The sequence below is a fragment of the Sinohyriopsis cumingii genome, chromosome 4 (assembly GCF_028554795.1).
Source record: "Sinohyriopsis cumingii isolate HCF-2022 chromosome 4, ASM2855479v2, whole genome shotgun sequence".
Taxonomy (NCBI): Eukaryota; Metazoa; Mollusca; class Bivalvia; order Unionida; family Unionidae; genus Sinohyriopsis; species Sinohyriopsis cumingii.
The window spans coordinates 68,932,056-68,947,250 of NC_142964.1; the positions used below are offsets into that span (position 1 = coordinate 68,932,056).

A 15,195-nucleotide genomic window follows, 5' to 3' on the forward strand; every position below is an offset into this window, starting at 1 on the left:
AACTGTGCATTTTTCTGATAGTCCCGATGTCTTGCTCCACCGGCCGCTATATTGTTGATAGTAATAGCATAAAAAGGAAAGAGTTCCAGGAAGGGGAGGGTGGCAATAAAATATCTTTAGGTTTGCAGTCAGTCAGTAATGACAATACAGGATTTCATGGGCATATATCAACCAATCAGATTCACAGAAAGTGATGTATTAATGAGTTCATAGATCAAAAATATTAAATTGCAAACACTGTATTCAAGTGTACCAACTATGTGGTAAAAACATTACCATTCGACACGAAGAACCATCACATATCACATGATTTATTTTTTTCATACAGTGGAAAACCATCTTTCAAAGTAATCATCACATAGTATCATTGATATGACATTCTCTTTCATTATATTTTTGTATTTTCATAGAATGGTTGGTTAAAGAGCTACTAGAATAATGACATAAAAATAACAGCAAAACAATTTACCACATTAATGTCTTGATTGGACACAGTACAGGGTAATGTGATGTCTTTCTTTTCTCTGATAATGAACACCTCTTCTTGAACACCACTCACGATTGTTCCTGCAACAGACATCTTCATTTCATATTGCTTGTGAAACTTATTCCAGTGCCTTAAATGACTAATCAATCATGTATGTTTCCATATTTTTCTTTTTCCAAATAAATAACAAAGATACATAAAGTAAAACACATTGTTTACAAAGTCGTATGAACAATTGCATAAAGTTCCATACACTCTACTGAGTTCTCTGGAGATCCAACGCATCGAAGCTTTCTTGAGACAGATAGCTCTTTATTACCTTACTATTCCATATTATTTGTGAACAAACGGGATATTTGTGAACTTCATTGCCTTCTAACGCACAGTTAGTACACTGCTTCTTGGAATCATGTGGCATGTGTTTAGGGTGAACTTCTTCATTGCCAACCTAAAGACATGCAAGCATATGTCACCAACACAGACGACAGTCATCAACCAGGAACCCAATGGGTAGCCATTTTTTCCCAGCGATCAGAGAGCGGACTATTTTGATTCTTATGGATAACCTTCTTTGGAAGCCGACATTATTGACTGTATGATAAGAAATGCCGAATTGACTGGACTCAATAGTGTGAGATGCAAAGGAGCAGATTCCATGGTGTGTGGGCATTATTGTCTATATTTTTTTCATCAGTGCAGTCTGGGATATCTCTTAGAACATGTATTGACCTGTTTTGATCGTGCGTATGCTAGAAACGATGATAAAGTAGAAAGATAGTTGTGTGAACATTATGGTTATCTTTTGTGTTTAGCAAGGAAACGTTGCGTGCATCAATAGCCAAAGGACATAGTTAAGTGGATGTCAAGTTTAACTCCACAACGTTGACAACCATGTAAATACGTTCATGTTTACAACTGTTGAACGGTTGATTTGTATTACGTGTTTGGGAACGTTTCTCTGACAATTAAAGATGTCGACGTTTGAAATGGTGTTGGGTTGTGGTATTATTGAAAACTGTGTGAACATATGGTCCTTCACCTCTTTTTATCGACCTGGATGATGTTTTCATTCAGGTTTGCGTTACCAAATCGGATGAATGTTTTTCATCATGTACATGCTTTAGGCATAAAATGGGGAGCGTTGTCAGTCTGACCATACATTGTTGCTTTGTCTTGATTTTTAAAAACTTTGAAAAACACTCACGCACTCACACATTGGATGATGCCGTTCAGGGATTTGGAATAGTGTGTATGGATTTTGGATGATATAAATGGTGTGATTGTATGCTTGTTGCATTAGATGTAGGTTGTTTGAACCCTTCCCCGTCTAGTCTCATAGTTGCTATGTGGAGATTGTACAAGGCGTTTTAGATTGTGTTTGAATGGCTTGACGAACATTATAGAGGGTGTGATGGATAGTAAGTTAGTTAGATTACATCTCCCTGGTTTGACGTATTCCCTGTTTAGTCTGATGCTTGGTGTGTGGAGACTATACAAGGCGTTTTGGTATTGTGTGTGTGTGTGTGTGTGTGTGTATTGGCAGTGCAGATGGTGTGATGGACAGTATATTTGTTCGAATTCATCTCAATGGTTTCAACCTTTCCCTTTTTGTCTGAGAGTAGGTGTAAGGACAATATACAGAAATTTGGTATTGGATTATATACATATGTATGTATGTATATGGTGTGCTAGATTGTTATAAGAAATGGTGATTTGTTTGGATTGTATCTAAAATGCTACCATTACCCTTCGCGTTTGTCCCATACACACTTCTTTCTCTAGAAACCCTTTTGCCTCCTAAACCCTTCTGTCCCACTGACCCTTAAGTCCCATAAACCCATTCCCATGTTGAACCTATAGACAAATTAAACAAAGCTTTTCCCATATATATCCCTATTGATATCAACTGCAACACTGTTATTACATCACCCCAGTTGAGTTGAGCAACTTGAAACACTGTTACCATTTGACTATAAATCCTATGGAAAAATTTAACATAGGATTTCTGGTATTGCCCCCAAGTTGCTCATCTGCCCCCATTCACCTCCTATTACTACTTCCATACGTATAATAAACGAGTAAATCCATGCTTTTCTTTGGTGTAAACATTCACTTGATTCGGTAACAGTATTGCAAGGTATGAAATTATTAACCTAAAAGAATATTTACATTTCGGTCCCGAAATGAAATAATAACATTAACGAAATAAATAAATTTACAAAAATAAAATTCAAAACAAATATGGAAAGTAAATGTTATAATACTTTTTCATCATACAAATTTTAAAAAATAACATAAAAAGAGCCATATCAGAATTATATTTGTCACTGAACTTGGAGATGTTTAAAGGATAAATGCCGAGCAAATTGCCCTTTCAAAGGAATTACTATAAACTTTGTATTGGTGTGTGTGTGTGTGTGTGTGTGTGTGTGTGTGTGTGTTGAGATAGAGAGAGAGAGTATATCAATTACATAACTGGACAGTTTCTGTCTGAAGGAAAACAAATAAAATCAGTCAGATTGCTATCTCATCCGTTTACTCACCGATTAGGAAGCAAGCGATGAAGATATGCATCGTCTGTATAAATTTTCTTTCAGCTTCCATCTTTCCTTATAACGCATACTATCTATATAAACACATGGTAAATATTCATCTTAAAAATGTATACAGCATCAAAATTAATTATTTGTAATTAAAACACAACACTCAGAGAATGAAATCTACATATAGCTTACCACGTGATAGGTCAGATTTTAAACTGTACCTATTTTCTATTTAATTTGCTCGATTCTACTTAAGTTTTTATTCCGGACAAGATTCACTGCACAGAAAGATGGTTCAAAGCGAATATGTGATGCAACTGTAAAATCTGGATTTGTTAACTGAGAACGCTGCAAAGTCTACAGATCCTGACCTGTTTCTGCGCTGATAGAGGAGTGAAGAAGTGGAGATGGTTAGTTACACAGATTTTACGTACTAATGACAACATTCGTCTATCTCTTATTATAAACTCTAGTGGATCACTACAGTACCTCGACCAGAGCTCTGGAGAAACAAGGATACACTGGAATACATTCATAGGAAAGCGGAACAAAGTTCATATTTTAGGAATATTTTAATGAGGCTTACATCTTTTGGCAACAAGGACACGAAGATAACAAATATTTATCCAGGATAAGGAATACAGAAGATTAAGACTTTAGAAATAAGCGATAGCAACGATAAAAATTTCAAGGATAAGGGATAGTGATGATGAAAATGTTCAGGGCTAATGAACAGCGAGCATGAAAACTTTCAGTGCTATGGGATAATCAAGAGGAACATTTTTAGGGATAAAAGAATACGGGCAAGATATCCTCATTGACAAATCTCAAGCCGGCTGTGTTAATCTTGAAGTAACCAGACTTGGAACACTGAACAATATTTAATATAAATTAACTGATTAAAAAATCAACTAAACTAGGTTAATATAATAAAAAGCTCCACTCAGCCTAATTTGCATAGGAACAGTTTTACTAATGATACAAAACTTTAAAAAATTTGCAGTTTTATTTTTTTAAGTTTAACGTAAATCCAGTCAATAATTCTGGAGTTACCAAAGCTGAAAGTGACAATATAATACGTCCTCATCATTATAACCTATTTTGTGGATCCTCATCATTATAACCTATTTTGTGGATCCTCATCATTATGACCTATTTGTGGATACTCCGCATTATAACCTATTTTGTCAATTCTTCATATGTTGTAACTATTCACTGAAGAATAAATACAGAAAAGATAAATGTCCTACTGTCCTTGACCAGCTGTCAGATTTTAAAAACATCAAAACTTGTATGTATGTATGTATGTATGTATGTATGTATGTATGTATGTATAAATAGCATAAATAGCAAATCTGGGTAGAGTCGTCGATATATATTTTCTTTGCTAATGTATTCTTTCGTTCCCCCCTCCCCATCCGCGGCTGATCTGTCGAAAATAGCAAAATAGCTTAGCATTAATTAATGCCACCTTACTTAGATCGTAGCAATATCGACGCCTGGGAACATGCGATTTGTTTTTTACGCGATGATTAATTCTAGTAATATCTAATTAGCACCTAATTAACACATGACCATTATCTTACCCAAAACGATACAAGGCTGCTACTGCACGTGATGTAAAGGGATTCTACCTTTCAATTACACGGACAAAATATTGCACTGTCGTCATGTTAAAACGGAATGATGTGTATCGCACGACAATCAAAAGGTAGACAGCGCGTGTTTATTGTGCAATCGTACTCGTTTTTTTGGGATACAAAAACGTGTATTTTTTCAGCAAAAATGACAAACACGCCGAGGTTCTATAGCTACCGTGTGTATTTTATAAGTAAGGAATAATTTGTCACAGTTATCAAGCTTGAAATTAGCCCATTTAATCTGAGAGACAAAATAAAGTGCGCCGCGCTTAATTTTCGCATGTCGCCAGGACTTCAATATAAAACTTCAAGAAAACTGACCAGACTCTAACCCATGCTAATTAACACCATGTATTCAGAAATTTCATTTACAATAGCGAATTTTTGATTTTCAAATTCGATTTCGTATGAGGACCTAACAGTTACTGTTTCTAAGATTAGGTTGAGCCTGATCCTGAGATAATTTACCTATTTAACAACGAGCATCTTGGCTGTCAACACAGTTCAGAGTGAGTGTATGATCTAACAGTGGATATTCAGACAATAAAGCAAAACATTATTTAAATCATATGTGAAAAGTAATAAGATAGGTTGCGTGTAACTACTTTATAAACTATGCCAGTAAGAAGAAAGTGACTGAAAATCATCACCCATCCCACAATTACGTATTCCAGCTACTTCAGTAATTACAAATTTGGTCTGGGAAATAAAGAGAAACCCTATACTGACAGTTACAAAATAGACAATAAAGCAGATGAGATGGAAAAAAAACGTGAAAAAGGTGCCAGAGGTGTCAACAGTGAGTATGTAAGCAATATAGAACGAGGATGCTAACAACAAACATAGATTCGTTATTTGACAGGTATGGACACACACACACACACACACATATATAACACAAAACACACTTTCACACGGTCATTCCATGTGGTTTCCACATGGATTCTATATTTTGTAAAACTTCATATTATCATATTATGAGTCTCTTTCATATACATTGTTTAAATATCAGATACAAGCTATGCTCGTGTGAAAACGGCGTCGGTGTCACTCGCTGTGTGAACAGTTACATCAGAATTAATCTTATTATTAGCCTCATTGTAATAAAAGAAACTGTTGCCATAGTAACGGGTCGTGGTTTTATTGCATGATGGGTTCTTTGCGTTGAACCGGTTTGTAAGTGTAATCATATATGTACAATATATTGTCCAAAAAAAAAATAGTATAAAAACTTAACCTAGTACACAAACAGTCTAGCATTCTTTATTTATTTGCTCTGCCACCCTTTAACCAGTTCAATATCTCGTACACTAATTTCTAGCCCTATATATTATGCTTTTATGTGGAAATTTTAGAAATGGGGTCAAAATTGCATCTTATTCTGTTTTGTTTGTTTTCGCATTTGATGGTAACCACAATGCTTTGACCGTCATGAAAATATAGCAGTCACTCAGCTTGAAATGTTTGTCACAATCATAAGAAATGGTTTTTCTTTCACATCTTTTTAAACTCAGATTAATTAGCAGTACTTTATTAACACTTGCTTTAGCCATTACATGGAATGATATGCACAACTATTCACCAACAGTTGTGACATTCGGTCCTGACTTACGTATTGAAAAGTCCAAATTTTGGTAAGTCCATATTTTGCCATTGGAGTGCTCTAGAGGTATTAAACAGCTACAAATATTTGCTGAACTCGAAAGAGACTTGTAACTTAAGTAGACACAACCACCCATTACAATGTTAATAAATACATACCCACAAGTTTCTAGATTATGACATGGATGGAAAACAAGCCAAGTTTAGGCTGCAGAGAGTTTATAAGTAGTACCAAGATGACGTCGAAAAGGCATCATCTAAATAATTCAACGACTGAGTAAAAGCATTGACAGGCAGTCTAGTACTTTTGCAGTGTTCTCTTTTGCAATTTGTTCGTTAATTTATGGTGTTTAGTCATTATGGTCAATGACATAATAACTTCATGCGAATACTTGGCTATTAGAGATTGTTCCAATGATAATAACAGTTTCTTCTAACTCTATCTAATGGTAACAAGCTTTAATTCCTAGTTGCCGACGGTAACCATCGGAAAGCGTCCAGAAACTAAATATTTCAAAAAGAAGCCGACGGGAAGAAAATTTTGATTCAGCTGGGAATAGTCTACCAGAATATATCAAACTTTCTTTCCCATCTGATATGATTGGATAATAATAAGCAGAATGTTTCAGATCGGCATGCCAACACAATGATTATGATTCCGCAATTGACGTATAAAAGATTTATTCCTGTCGGAATGTCGATCTGAGATAATTTGTCTTCTAAAAGTTTTCAGATACAAAATAAATGATGTATTCGGGTAGCTTAAACCATATGGAAGCTAAACAAAAACTCTGCCGGACTCTTTTTACAACATTGATTTTCAAGATGCCCTTCAGTGCATGGAATATGGTATTTCCAAATTTTCTCGCTGAAATTTACACTAAGCATAAGTCAGCAATCATATATCTGAATACCTCATTTTAAACATCAATATTGAAATAGTTCATTATACATAAAACATTTGTGCAGACTTACCGCATTTACATATGGCGTTCGTTGGTCTTTTTCAGAAACAAAACATGAATGCGTACACAGTGTGATAAACAATGGCAGGAAGTTTCTCATTGACTTAACTGGTTAATCTTTAAAGTGTAGTAATTGTTTTAAAACTCGCACCATAGAAAACAGGACTTTCAGATGTAAACATTCTGAAATTACAATGTCTAGTTTCAAGAAATCTCGATAAATAATATTGGAATTCTCTTTTAGCTAATTCTATTAACTAAATTCACGGTGACAACATGATTATGCTAACAATCCTTACTTTCAACCGCACTGAAGAAAACCAGTCTTAGGTAACTATTAAAGCTGGTAAACGCCTGTCAGTTTTCAAATATCGTTTCTATACATCGTTCTACAGCTTGCAATATTTTGAATTTATTATATACTCACATGTGAAATATAGACTTAATATCGAAATCATTTTCGTATTTTTCATTCATATATTTTTACATGTGAAAGATATATTTTTATACTTGTACACGTAAAAATATAAGATTTGCCATCATGCCATGCGACTCTTGGTTGTGTGTACCTACAAATGTTGGAGCTGCAACAAAAAATAAAAATAAAAAAATAAAATAAAAACCCAACAAACAAACAAACAAACGAGTGCTTGTGAGGTAGAAACTGCCTTACATTTCAGACATGATAGTTAATCTTTTTCATAAAAGTAATTTGACCAGACGCCATTCGTGTCTCTTGGAAGTTAGTTCCTATTATACATCCTTGACAACAACGACAAACCCTCTGTGATTCATTGCTGAATCGAACTTGCATTGTTTTCAGATAAGGTCACTTGGTTTACAAAATAACTAACATGTTATTTAGTGCGACAGATTAGGTCAACCCAATCCTACCACTTAGTTACGTCACGTATATTTACATGATCAGACAATGAAAGGGAGGTGAGTTTACGAAAACGGGATGGGGGGTGAGTGTGTTGTGCCAAAGAGAGAATTTAATCTTCTAAACTTCGACTTTGGAGCAAGATTGGTTTATAATAAAAATAAAATTTTCTTTTTCTACGTGAGTACTGGATTTGCTTCACTCGTTAAAATATCATGTTTTAGTTGTTGTTGTTGTTGTTGCTCTAGAGTTTAGCGCCATTTTTCAGCACAAGATAGGCTATACATGGCGGCCAGTATAACTGGTGGAGGAAGAACTCTGGAAAACCCAGGGAAGAATCACCGGCCCACGAGAAGCAACTGGCAGGCTTTCCCACGTACCCACATTAGCCGAGCCTTGGACTCGAACCCACGCAGACGGAGGTGAGATGGCGGTGATCCGGAACGGTGAGCGCTCGAAACCACTCGGGGCCCACTCATGTTTTGGTACCACGCACTGAAATATATCCGGTATTAAAAGTCACTGGCCTCCTATATTGGACAAAAGTGTGATATTATTAGTGTCATAAGAGAAACGCATTTACATACAAATGTTTAATTAGACTAAAAAATCAATTTTTTAATGAAAAAATTGACTCGTCAATCTCCATAAACAATTGGTAATTTCCGCGTGCCAAAAACGAACATGACGTACATTTATCCCTTCGGTTCAACCTAGCCATTCATGCGTTGAATTTCCCCGCGAAATGTCTTTGTGATAGATCTTATCGATCGTGTTTTCTACGACAAATATGGTGCACTGTGTTGCATATGGAAAGACCCTGTTTACTGGAAAAAGTGCATTGAAGCTGTGCAATGGAATAGAGTGTAGGTTTTGAAAGTTGTACCGTTTATACCAATTGCAACATCCCGCCTGTGCATACGGTATTTTGAGGACAGTTGCTTTTTACACCCTCCTTCCGTGATGAAATCAATTAGTGTCAAATGCAATTGAATTTTTAAAGACGGCAGTGCCTACATGTTTCCCAGAGACTGTCGAAGATAAGAAGAAAACCCTTCTGTCATCAGAGAATTTGGACCACCTAATTTACGTAGAAAGCTCTATGGTGCATATGGGAAGACGGATAGAAAGAGCGTAAGTAAAATATATCAAATAAAGATTACAGTACAGTAATGTTACTGCATATGTAAAATATTAATGTTTAAAATAATCATAAAAATACTTCTTGAATGTGCAACGTGTAAACCTCGAACAATCTATTGAGAATTATTATAACGAATATGAACTCGAAAGGGTTTAAAACAAAAGAAATATGAGGTACTACTCTAAGAGGTTTATCGTTACAGCAGTATATTGATTGTGGTTATATTTATATACGTTATATTGTGTAAGAATATTATAGCCACAATGCACTTCGTATAGATTGTGTTAGAATATATTAAACGGTGTTTATTACATCACTGGCGAAAACATCACATCTTGATGGGTATAGACTTTTGAAAGAATTTATGAGTATATTGAATTCTGGGATTATATAGTATTCTAATGTTACAGAAACGAACAAATCACGGATTCGCTAAAATGCATCCGACAGGTTTATAAAAAGACACAGAATATGTATTATCTTTTCGGTCAAAATACGTGTTCAGAGACTATTGACTTAGGGATTATCTTGGAAGAAGAACACTTAGACTTGGCCAATCTTAAGAGAAAATGCATGAAATATCATTATATGACACTGTCCAAAAAAAAAACTGAAGTCACTGACGTTGAGTAGTCCAGCTAATACAGATAATGAAGCAAGTGAATGTTCTAATGATGATGTAATTAGCAAAATTAATAGGAACAGCGAAGATGATCAATAACAAATTGATTAGAGAAATGTTTCCAGCATAGTATCCATTTGTAATAACAAAATATATGAATAAATGATTCAACACCCAATGATATGGTACCATCTCTCTGAAGAATTATTTCGATGTAAAGATAAGGAACACATACAGTTAATACTCTAGGAAGGTACAATATGTATAGATAATTTAAGATTTTAAAATGAGGATTATAACACGCTTGACATTTTTTAATGTGAGAGCACAATGTATGGTCAGTTTGGAATCGATTTTATGTATGATCTCAACGGTAAAATTATAGCAGGTATAGTATAGATTAAACAACAATTTGCCAAAAAATAGTCATCTACTATATTTATTCATGAGTTAAATTATGGTTTAAATAATGCCGTTTTAAAGCTGTTATACCAGACGCTAATAAACTGTAAGAATGATATACAAGATAGATTACGTTAAAGTAAGCCAGTTTTGCAAGCAAGGATCATGTTGATAAGGAACACGTTATTTTGTCAAGTTAATAATCTTGTGTATACCAAGAAGTAAACAACAAAATTGTGGGCTTTTCTTCCGACATAAATAATGAAGCTGCTATAATGAGGTTCATGACTGTAGAAGCTCGTATAATTTGCTTTTCAAGTAGCAGTAGAGCTTTCTCTTAACTATAGAATCTTTTTGTTCTTCTTGTTGACGATTCTATGCCATTGAATATAATTATAAATTACAAATTAATTATTACAGCCACAAGATAAACAGTATATTCAGATAAGACATAACTAATTTGCTTAGCTGATTTCAGAATCTGGCTCATTACACAGTCAATGATGCCATGTGATACTGCTTGTTGGAGTTATGTAGCTTAGCTCAAGGAAATAGTTTGTAATATTCATCCAGCCTTCTCTGAACGTTTCAAACAGTTTATATATATATATATTACTTCTCCGCCGCCACCTGCGAAATCTTTGCCACAACTAAGTTGTTTCGCACCCACTTTGTGGCTTCTTATATAATTTTTAACGTCTGATTCATCGTTAGTTAATATTTTCTCTTAAGTTTGTTTCCAACTCGGATAAATGCCAAACTATTTGGCCCTTGAATATATTGCTTTTTTCAGAGCTGTGTTAAGTTTGTGTTTAAAAAATTCATTCATTTCTTTTGAAATGTTTTGTTGTTGTATATCTTCAACATCTTTACCTTGTATTAGCGAATCAAGGTTGAAATGACCTACCGTTTTATTTTGCTGCAGCAGAAGCATTTACATAACCTTTGAATTCTGTGTCTTCTTCTTGAGCATATAATCTTCAATAATCTTAAATAAGGTCTCTACATCCCATAACTGCTGAATTTGTTCCATTTCCATTTCATCTAAATCTGACTTTGCTGCGCTGTAGTTGCAACTGGAATAAAAGTTTCTTAACGCACTTACCTAGCAATTTCATCAGCATTTGCTTCTTTTCAGGTTTCCTTGTGTATTTCCTTGTCGCACAAATTATACTGACGTGAAAAATAAGTTCCATCATATAAAGCAACATTTTGGAGTTAACATACTTTAAGTTTAGCCGTTTTTGAAACTCGTGTTTCTTTACCATTTGATTCATGGAAAGTTATTGTTTTAGATGAAAATTTAAATGGGTCTTAAACAAGCTATACTGAATTTCATCTGAATCTACATCGTACTTAACCTCTACTCTGGATCAACCAGTAATACCTGTGTATGCTGGTGATGTTGAAATATATTGAAACCTTTCATCGATGAAATTATTGATAAACTGTTCACGAATCGTTATAATTTGCATCAAATTCATCTTAAGCACGATTTTCAGTTCTAACTGATTCTTCCATTTTCTAACCATCTGAAATGATCAAATACAACTTGAACATTTTTTAAACAACAGTAATGAAGATTGCAAATACACTCCTGAGCAGGAAGACGAATACAAACAGGAATTACAATTTAGTATTACAGATGGAGTATAGATGTGATGTGATGTGATTTGGATTTTTAACGTAGCTTTAACAATTTTTCAGTCATATCGCTACGATGTCTGCAATGTGGCAGTTTATAGTGATGTCTAGCACTGGGGCATCATGCAGCAGACATGTAGCATGATGTCCCACCCAAACACATTATTCTGACACCGGGCCGACCAGTCCTAACACTAACCTCTTAATGCTGAGCGCCAAGCGAGGCAGCTGTTAGTGCCATTTTTGTAAGTCTTTGGTATGACTTGGCCGGGGATCGAACCCACGACCTCCCGCATCCGAGGCGGACGCTCTAACCACTAGGCCACCGGAGCGGTGATGGAATATAGAAATAGATAACTCGTTAAAGGATTAGCAGAAACGGATTTAGATAAAGTGGATGGAAAACAAGGAAAACATAACGTAATAAATTTTTGTAAATGCTAGGTCATAGAGCTACCCCAATTATTATGTTACGTGTTTAGGCTCGAATAAAGAGTAACAGAAGAAAGGGTGAATACAATAAGCTTTGAAAAATATAATAAATATTTTTTTCCCTGGAAAAATACTGTAAAAATGAAAAATTAAGAACATACGGTTTTAAGAATCAATTACCTTATTTGGTGCTTTGCGTGCTTTGGAAGTATGACCTCTAGAAATAGAAGCCATTCAACAATACGTAGTGCATAAGGATGAACAGTGAGATTTCCATCTTAGAGTGTGACATAGAGGGAATTGAGAAGTGTCTGAAAAATTACAGTGCTCTAAAATTGCAACTTAAACAATTGCAAACGAACTAAATGAGGAAAACGATGAAAAGAACATTGAACAGAATAACAAGTTAGATAATAACTTTAAAGCTGGTATGAGAAAGTTTCGCAAGAAACTAACTGTTGATGCTAACTTCATAGTTATAAAACGAGAATGTGTGCAAATAAATAACCAAATTGATAGGAAACAAAACCGAGAGAGAGAGAGAGAGAGAGAGAGATAGACACGTGCTCTATTTGTACTTCATACGATTTTACTACTACTATATAAAATTGATAAATGATCAAACTTTACATATTATTAAAATACGAATTTACCGCTAAAATGTTTTTTTTTTAAAAAAGTTAGAAAAGTTAACAAGTTCGAACTGATGCCAAAGAATGCATTGATTTAGAAATTCATAATAATGCTGGTATTGTGTAAGGAAGTATTTAATAATTAGATGAACGGTGAAACGATTCTTTTGGTTCATTTTGTGCAGTTGTGTTGGGAAGATATTTCTCAACCCGAGTTTCTAGGAGCATACATCATAATGTACAGCAATCACGAGACTTTATGGCACTTGGCTTAGTTTCGTAAAATGGACGCTTCCTAATTTCTTAACATAGGGAATTCTCTGGATATTTGTAGGTATACGTGTTCAGCGGTTTGAGATAAGAATAATTATTTGTATTAGATGTTGGGGTCGTATTTGTATCGTATGGCCTGAATTACTATTATTCGACTCGAAAAGGCTTGCTAATAAGTCATACAAATATGAAACAGGAGAAAAACCACGCCAGTATGAAATTAGAAGTTCATGTACGACGTGTGGTCATTACGTGATTAGACGAATATTACTGTAGTATATTCGCATTTAAGAACCATTCAGTTGACAACGACTGTTGTCTTGGGGTAATTGGAAATAGCTGAAAATATGGACTATCAAACCATGATCACGCGTGTGTTTGATTCACTCGGTAGGAGGCCTCTTGCCTGTAACACTATGTTTAACAATGGATGGTGAAAAATTATTGCACTGAACTGAAAATATGTGATGACCTTCTTATCACGTATGTAATAGGACAACTATGATAATAACACAGATTCAAATCTGTTTATAGGCAGTTGACAGTGTACAATACTGAGTATAGAATAACAATTACGAGCCAGGAAAAAAGTATTACTATTTTAAATAAATGCCTTGTTTTAAACGGTATGAAAATGTTAAGCTAAACATTTATGAGTAGTAGTAATAATAATAAAGAATTTTAAACACTATTAAGTATGTAAATGGCAATAATTTCGAAATTCAGAAAAGTAAATATTTTAATTCGTCTACAGCTGTATTGATTTTAATTCTAAACTTTAAATTTTTTTCACCAAATATTAGTCTCTAATCTTAGTTATGATTCGGCAAATTCAAAACTAAAACTGACATAAAAATTCAGTTAATTTCCTATGTTTGGAAGTTGAAATAAAGTACCATCAGAAATAGAAGAATGTGTGATCATACTAAAATCGTTGTTTCTATGAATCACTTCCTTGGATCAAGAGGATTAACAAAACGATATGAGATACATAAGATTGGAATAATAAAAGTAACAATATACATGTCATGGAATCTTACACTTCTGACAAGTATCTGCAATGAACTATTGTAAAGTGAGGAAAAACTGCGCCTGGATTCTGTTAACTTTTCAACACTTGTGTTGGACTGGGTTATCTAGATAATTTTTATTATAAAAGACCCCACCCCTCCCACTATAATTATTATTATTATTATTGTTATTATTACTATTATTATTATTATTATTTCGCCAGTTTGAGTTTGGTAAGATATAGTGGTCACGTTTTCTATGGTGTTGGCGGCTGCCTCAACATTGTTAAAGCTGTGTGTTACAGTTTGTAAAAGTCATGCGTCTTATACATTTGAAGTTGCATTTCAGGTGAATCTGTTTGACAATATCACTAAAGGCCTGAAGTATATGGTAAAGTTCTTCTTCTTCTTATTATTAATTAAAATGCGAACGGTATATAAACTGAATTCCGCACGTACGCGTGATATATATTGATTACATATAGCAAGGGTGTGTAGAATCTGTAAGCCAACATGTATGCATATGCTCTTGCTATCCATACCGCACACACACACACACACACACACAGATATATATATATATATATATATATATATATATATATATATATATATATATATATATATATATATATATACACACACACATACACACCGCTCCGGTGGCCTAGTGGTTAGAGCGTCGTGGGTTCTAACCCCGGCCGAGTCATACCAAACACTTCTAAAAATGGTACTAACAGCGGCCTGGCTAGGCGCTTAGCATTAAGAGGTTAGTATTAGGACTGGTCGGTCTGGTGTCATGATAATGTGACTGGGTGGGACATGCTACATGTCTGCGGCATAATGCCCATTGCTACACATCACTTTAAACTGTAACACTGCAGACATCGTATCGATATGACTGGAAATATTTTAA

At 34.5% G+C, this 15,195-nt stretch overlaps 1 protein-coding gene across 1 annotated transcript in view; it reads right to left on the reverse strand.

Annotated features, from left to right (window-relative positions):
* The window catches only part of LOC149801400 (lachesin-like), a 42,463-nt gene extending 35,139 nt beyond the window's left edge, over window positions 1-7,324 (reverse strand). The window contains exons 1-3 of the mRNA XM_089955493.1: window positions 7,248-7,324; window positions 3,031-3,113; window positions 470-567 (exon numbers count right to left, since the gene is read on the reverse strand). Coding sequence (XP_089811619.1) covers window positions 470-567; window positions 3,031-3,091 — 159 coding nt within the window. The 5' untranslated portion in view covers window positions 3,092-3,113; window positions 7,248-7,324. The remainder of the gene's footprint in view (window positions 1-469; window positions 568-3,030; window positions 3,114-7,247) is intronic.
* Between the last annotated feature and the right edge of the window lie 7,871 nt (window positions 7,325-15,195).